The following is a 6,110-nucleotide window of genomic DNA, read 5'->3' as shown; positions in this document are numbered from 1 at the left end:
CTGTATCTCTCGGTTTATCCACACGGTGCGCGGTGATAAGATTGAAACACATTTCACGAGAATTCAATTTTATGGAAAATTGACATTTTTGGCAAATACATATATAATAGCTAAACTGAGTGTTAAAAAATTTTTTAAAATATTTACGTTTGAAAATAACTTTTTGTCTATTTGTGATTGTAAGAATAAATATATATATATATATATATATATTGTTTGTAAATATTCAACATTTTCGTTTCTGTTCAATCGATATCTCAAAAAGGACGCCGCGTTACTTGAAATCATTCAACGTTACATCTACAGAGAGAAGTATATTATAGATATACATACGTATATATATATACAAGACACTACACTCTCCACATGGGAATATTATTTTAATGTTAAATCCTTCATGGTTGGTATTTTTATTATTTAATTAATCATTATTAATATCTATTAAGTATGTATTAATATCTATTAAGTATGTATTTGTTATCTCTCTCTCTTTGGATTTATTCGCTTTCTCTTTTTTCCTCCCTTTCCTCCCCCTCTTTCTCTACACCCCCTACATCTCACCTATTCTTTTCCGTACCCTTTTCCCAATCAATTATCCTGTAAAGAGAGAGCCGCTTTCAGAGACAGAATCCTTATTACAAAACTTTTCTGGATCTTCGAGTAAGCAAGATAAAGGCAAAAAAAATTGCTTACGTTGATTATGCAAGATGTTCCAAAAATCCCCGATCTTAATGTGACTTAAATTTAATCTTAATCAATCTTTATTTTAATTTTAAATTTAATTTGTCAGAATCTATTAATGTTGTAAAATTGTAGTTAATGAAAAATTTATTTCAAATTAGTCGAAAAATTATTAGATGTAAAATTGGAATTTTGATCTATTCTGGAACATTCTGCGTATTCAATTTTGTATTGATATTGAATGCCATACCTTAACTGAAAAGTCAACGTTCTTAATCCTTCTTATCTCCGTCTTCGGGGTCTTTTAGCGTATGCCATTGGGCGATCGGGCGCCTGGGAGACGCCAGCATGTCAGACCAGTGTCTCAATTCCGTTCCGCTCGCGTTATATCCCAGGACCACCTTTCCGATCGGTTCTGATGTGCCGATGCGATCGTAATCGACTACAGTGACGACAAGTTGTACTTTCTGGAATGTCATACGGAATCACGTAGTGTCGCAATCATTAAAATTAATAATCACATATTATTATCACTTTAACATGTATTTTGATTGAGAAATTGCTGTAATAATTGCGATAATCAGCATAAGTAGAAAAATATTACTTTGGAAAAATAAGCACAAAATAAATAAATTTTAATCCTATAATAATTTTTTTCCTACTGATGAATGACAAAAATTTTCATATCATTTAAAAAAATAGTGTTTTAGAATTTTGGGTAATTAACAGACGCGTTAATTCGAGATGCTAACGAATTAGTATTATACTTTGCGGTCCATCAAAGACCAGTTATATATATAATGGCTCTAGTGAAAAGTATAACTCTGACAAAGTTATTAATATTTATGCAGTTTTGTAATATTTTAGTAAATAAACTGTCACTGATTTATGAATTGACATAAATAAATATTTTAAAGAATATTATAAAATAATGATCAAATATATTTTTTCTACCTGTATCTGCTCAAAAGGTACTTCAAAGGTGAATGATTCGTTGTAATACGGATTAAGAGTGCACTTCTTGATCGACGTTTTCTTCTTCTTCAATCTCTTCCCATTCTGCATCAACGCGATTTTAACATAAGGATCCGAGAGGCCACCAACATCCATCTTCTTCAGGTTCTTGGCCTCCAGAATAACCACCGTGAGTTTTCCAGCCGTTGGTACGTATCTCAATGAGAAGCATATGTCTCCCAACTTGTTATCCTGCAATTAACGAAAAAAAATCTTATTTGATGAATATTTTTAATAGATTATAAAAATACGTCAAATTTTTAATTATTCTTATATTTAAGCGCCATTTTCACAAAGAAATACAAGAATTTAATTTAATATTGTATTTTTCATTCTCATTATATATTGTCATTATATATTGTCATAGCGTATTACAATTTTATCGACTCACCTGTCCACCCTCGCCTTCAACACTCTGTAATTCTCTCCACTCCTCGATCGTCTGCGCCAAGTCGATTTGACAGAGCGGCACTTTAACTTCTCCGATTTGATCGTGTTTCGAAAATCTATCAAAGTCGAAGATAGCGAAAACCAGAGTCTTGTTCATAGCATCGGCATAAGGAACGCTCTACGATACAAGTACGTTTGTCAATAACAACAACATCGCAGTAAATTGTGCTTTCGCACACATTTGCATTTAGAACATGAAAAAACAAATAAAAATCCGAAGCTGTCTGAGAATTGCATTCCAGATTAATTATATAGTTAATTGATTATTATTATTTTTTATCAGGAATAATATTAATTCTTGACTGACCTTAAAGGTGAAAGTCTCGTTGAAGACCGGATTCAGCGTCTTTCTGTGAACTTTTGTCTCAAACTTTTTCTTCTTATCTGGCAATAAATATACTTTTACGTATGGATCTGATGTGCCGCCCATGTCCAATGCCGGCAATTCTTCAGCCTGGATTACTGTCACGGCGAGACTGTTTGAATTAAAATCGTATTCGAGCTGAAACCAAGCGCGTTCCATTTTTTAGAGTGTCCATATTACGTTGCATATATGTATTATGTATATAAAGATAATAAAGTTAAAAACAAATAAAATTAAAAATAGCTGTATTAATAGTAAAATAAAAAGATGTGGATTATTTGTCGTTTGAAATACAGGTCTCGTGATAAAAAACATATTGGTATGATATACTAATAAAAATCAATATTAGAGATATGACATTAATTTCTTTGGCGTATTTTTCTCGATGTGAATTTAGTTCAATTTAAAAAATTTGCTGATTTGATTTTCCATTTATAACAATTGAGAAAGATGAAAAAGGAAAAAGATAAACTATGAAAAGCGGTTATATATAAAATGAAATAAAATAATAGATAAAATAAAATAAAAAAATAAAAAATGCGATAAATAACAATCTGTACCTTGTATTGTAGCTTTCCGAGTTTAACTTCGCTCTGCTTACTTTCAGCTTCGTCCGGTTCCTCGGCATTGTCCGTCAATTCTTCCATATCCGGCTGTACCTTCGCATATCGAAGTGGATTCCACGAGTGTAGAATGTATCTCTAACATCTACATGAAGTCACGGCACACCGAATACATACCTTGTCTTTGTACGTGCTGCCCAGAAGCTGCACGGACTTTAGATCTACTGCGCCCTTCAGTCCCTTCTTGCCATCTTTGGAGCGTCTCTTGCGACAGCATCTTCGTATACAGCAGAAGCAAATTCCGAGAACGATTACGCCTACTCCTATACAGGAGAGAGAAATGTAAATAAGTATTATTATAATATGTCAGTATAGATTTTTGACATGCGCATACCTACATATAGTTACATATTATACCTAAAATTTATTTAAAAGGAAGAAATTTATATATATCAAACAGAGAAAAGAAAACATAGTTGTGCAATATTTTTAAAATAAAATGTATATAAAATACGTAAAAAAAATAAAATGTTTAATCTTTATGCATAATACTATATTTAAATTAAATGACTGCATGACTTAATGTAATGCATTATTTTGTTCGATGTTTAACGTTGTTTCGCGGAATAATCAGTTATAGACTAATTTTTCGTTTACAGGTAATGAGGATCGATTATTCTCGATTGATTGAGAAGCCGGCTTTGTGAATGTGTATGTGTCAAGGGGCATGCGCTTATTTACCTATTAAAATAGCAACAAGACCCCAAGGAGGTATCCCCATATCATGCGCGAGCTTTTCCTCGAGATCCACCACTTTATCCTTCAACGATTTCGTCGTACTTTCGGTAATGGCTTCATCTGTTCCTGAAAGTAACACAGCGCGAATTTAAATTAATATTAAATTAATGCAAACGAGGATCAATTATACAGAATATACGTGCGTTCTCTAAAGAATACTCCGCCAAGTCCATCATATATGATTGTTAATAAACAACAATTAAATTTTAATTCCGCGACAGATGAGAAGAGAAATTTGGAAGCGATGATTATTCTTCAAAGAAAAATAAAATTAAAAATTACGATAATACTTACCAGCCCTTTCCTCAATTTCTGTAGTGAAAATTATGTTGGAATCGGTGATACCGGCATCGCTAACTTCCTCGTTACGCGCCTCAGCGGCGTTCACGTCTCTTTTGACCAACGATGGCATTTTCTGCGTCAGGAAGACATTATTATAAATCCACAGAGTTGGCGAGGCAATTCGCTTTAAATGTTAAACGCAATAATTTTTTTCCGATAACGACGCCTGCGCGTTCGATAACTAATACTAATTTCGGAATAAGATAATCTATATATATAAAGTTCAATCTTCTATCTTTCCATGACAGATGGATCTAATGAATATTCGACATGATGCGACGTAATGTATATAGTACACGACGATAAAGCATGCAACTAACAACGGACATTGCTGGAGATTTCGTAATCTACGAGCGCGTTTCCGTGGTCGAAGCCGCATGCGTATCTCACTTTAAAACTCGCCTCTGTATAAGTCGGCGACCGTTATTAACGAGCACGCAATACGATACTCGTGTGCGACGTCACAGAGATGTTTTATGGCACCAGAGTGTTATTTCTCAGAAAGTAGAAAATAGCATTGTAGCGTAAATACAGTAGCCATTCATAAAATCGCTAAAGTCGCTAAAGAACTCCCGTTACAATGATATCGGCCTTGGGGGTAATGAGGCTTTTTCAAAGAAGAAATTATTTAAAGGAATGTGACATTATGTGCCATAGCTGTTTGTTTTTTTTGTTTTTTTTTTGTACGAGAGCCGGGAGTCTTCGATTAATTTCCATTAGCAGAGCTTCCTCTTATGATCCAGGAATTATCGCGCAATTTCTGACAAAACCTCGGCGACAGCTTTGTTACTTTAGCGCCTCGATTCTCGCAACGACAGAAAACAATTGCTCGAAAAGGTTGCTGAGACAGGTCGCTGAAAGCGAACAAGTGTGATGTACATAGGCAATACGTTGTTACGCACGGCGATGTATTATCGAACAGCGCGTGGGAGTTTATGCGCTCACTCTATAACTAAACGACGTAAGAAATAAGAAGAGATGAGATGGAAGAAGATACGACGAGTGGGAAGAGATAGACTTATATATGAGAAAGAAGCAAGAAGTAAAAAAAAACGAGAAAGATAAATCAGCACGAAGTAGAACTTGAGTCCGAATAGTGTGAAAGGTTTCATATTAAATCATTCTTCGATGACTTTATCTTAATGCTTTAATTTTAATATGCATAGAATATCGAGAAGGGAGAGATTGATTTATGCAAAAAGAAAAAAATATGTAATTAATTTGCAAGAATATAATTATAATTTAAACATACGTTTTGTTCCTACACTTTTTATAAACAATTGAATGCACAAACACAGTAGGTGTACAAGATTGATAACTCTCAATAGGATTACTTATCCCAGATACAACAGGCTCGTAAGATGCTGCCTATGCCTGTCTTGATAAAAGTCTCTTTGATGAGCGCGCTCAGATAAACATTCTTTCTCGAGGAAAATTTCAAGATAGAGATAAATATTAAAATATTAAAAATATCTCGATATTAGTTAAAGAAGCCGTCATTATAAATTCAAGATAAATATCTCAAATTTGGCATCATACGTCTGATTGCAAAATCATCAATTTTTCTTAATTGTTCATTTATTCGCCATCGGAAGTTGCATCTATATTCTTGCAAAATTGTTATAGAGAATTTCAATTAACGGTACAAAGATTTGAGCTATCTTTCTATCTTGCCTGCATTCAGACGCGCAGGTCTGGTATTAAACGATATTAAAAATTATTTCAGGCGTAAAGGATTAATTTATCGCATAGTACATTCAAACTCAGCGCTGCGAAAAGATTAAAATATTTTTGCTACTTATTTCATAGCTGAAATTCTCTTTCAAACAAATATAAAATTTATTTTTACCGGAGAATTTTATCGCTATCAATAGCATATCGTTCGCTTTGTGTACCTA

At 33.4% G+C, this 6,110-nt stretch overlaps 1 protein-coding gene across 3 annotated transcripts in view; it reads right to left on the bottom strand.

Moving 5' to 3' along the window:
• The window catches only part of LOC115238380 (synaptotagmin 1), a 13,150-nt gene that overhangs the window by 3,869 nt on the left and 3,171 nt on the right, over positions 1-6,110 (bottom strand). The window contains exons 2-10 of one of the 3 annotated variants that reach the window (XM_029812143.1): positions 4,165-4,285; positions 3,814-3,936; positions 3,250-3,395; positions 3,070-3,162; positions 2,453-2,647; positions 2,087-2,263; positions 1,636-1,887; positions 932-1,148; positions 491-597 (exon numbers count right to left, since the gene is read on the bottom strand). In XM_029812143.1, coding sequence (XP_029668003.1) covers positions 954-1,148; positions 1,636-1,887; positions 2,087-2,263; positions 2,453-2,647; positions 3,070-3,162; positions 3,250-3,395; positions 3,814-3,936; positions 4,165-4,282 — 1,299 coding nt within the window. In that variant the 5' untranslated portion in view covers positions 4,283-4,285 and the 3' untranslated portion in view covers positions 491-597; positions 932-953. Of the gene's footprint in view, positions 1-490; positions 598-931; positions 1,149-1,635; positions 1,888-2,086; positions 2,264-2,452; positions 2,648-3,069; positions 3,169-3,249; positions 3,396-3,813; positions 3,937-4,164; positions 4,286-6,110 lie in introns of those variants that run through there. The other 2 variants (XM_029812141.1, XM_029812142.1) reach the window with 2 other exon arrangements.

Source organism: Formica exsecta, unplaced genomic scaffold (genome assembly GCF_003651465.1).
Source record: "Formica exsecta isolate Colony F162 unplaced genomic scaffold, ASM365146v1 scaffold333, whole genome shotgun sequence".
NCBI classification, from domain to species: Eukaryota; Metazoa; Arthropoda; class Insecta; order Hymenoptera; family Formicidae; genus Formica; species Formica exsecta.
This window is presented reverse-complemented; position numbering and strand designations above follow the sequence as displayed.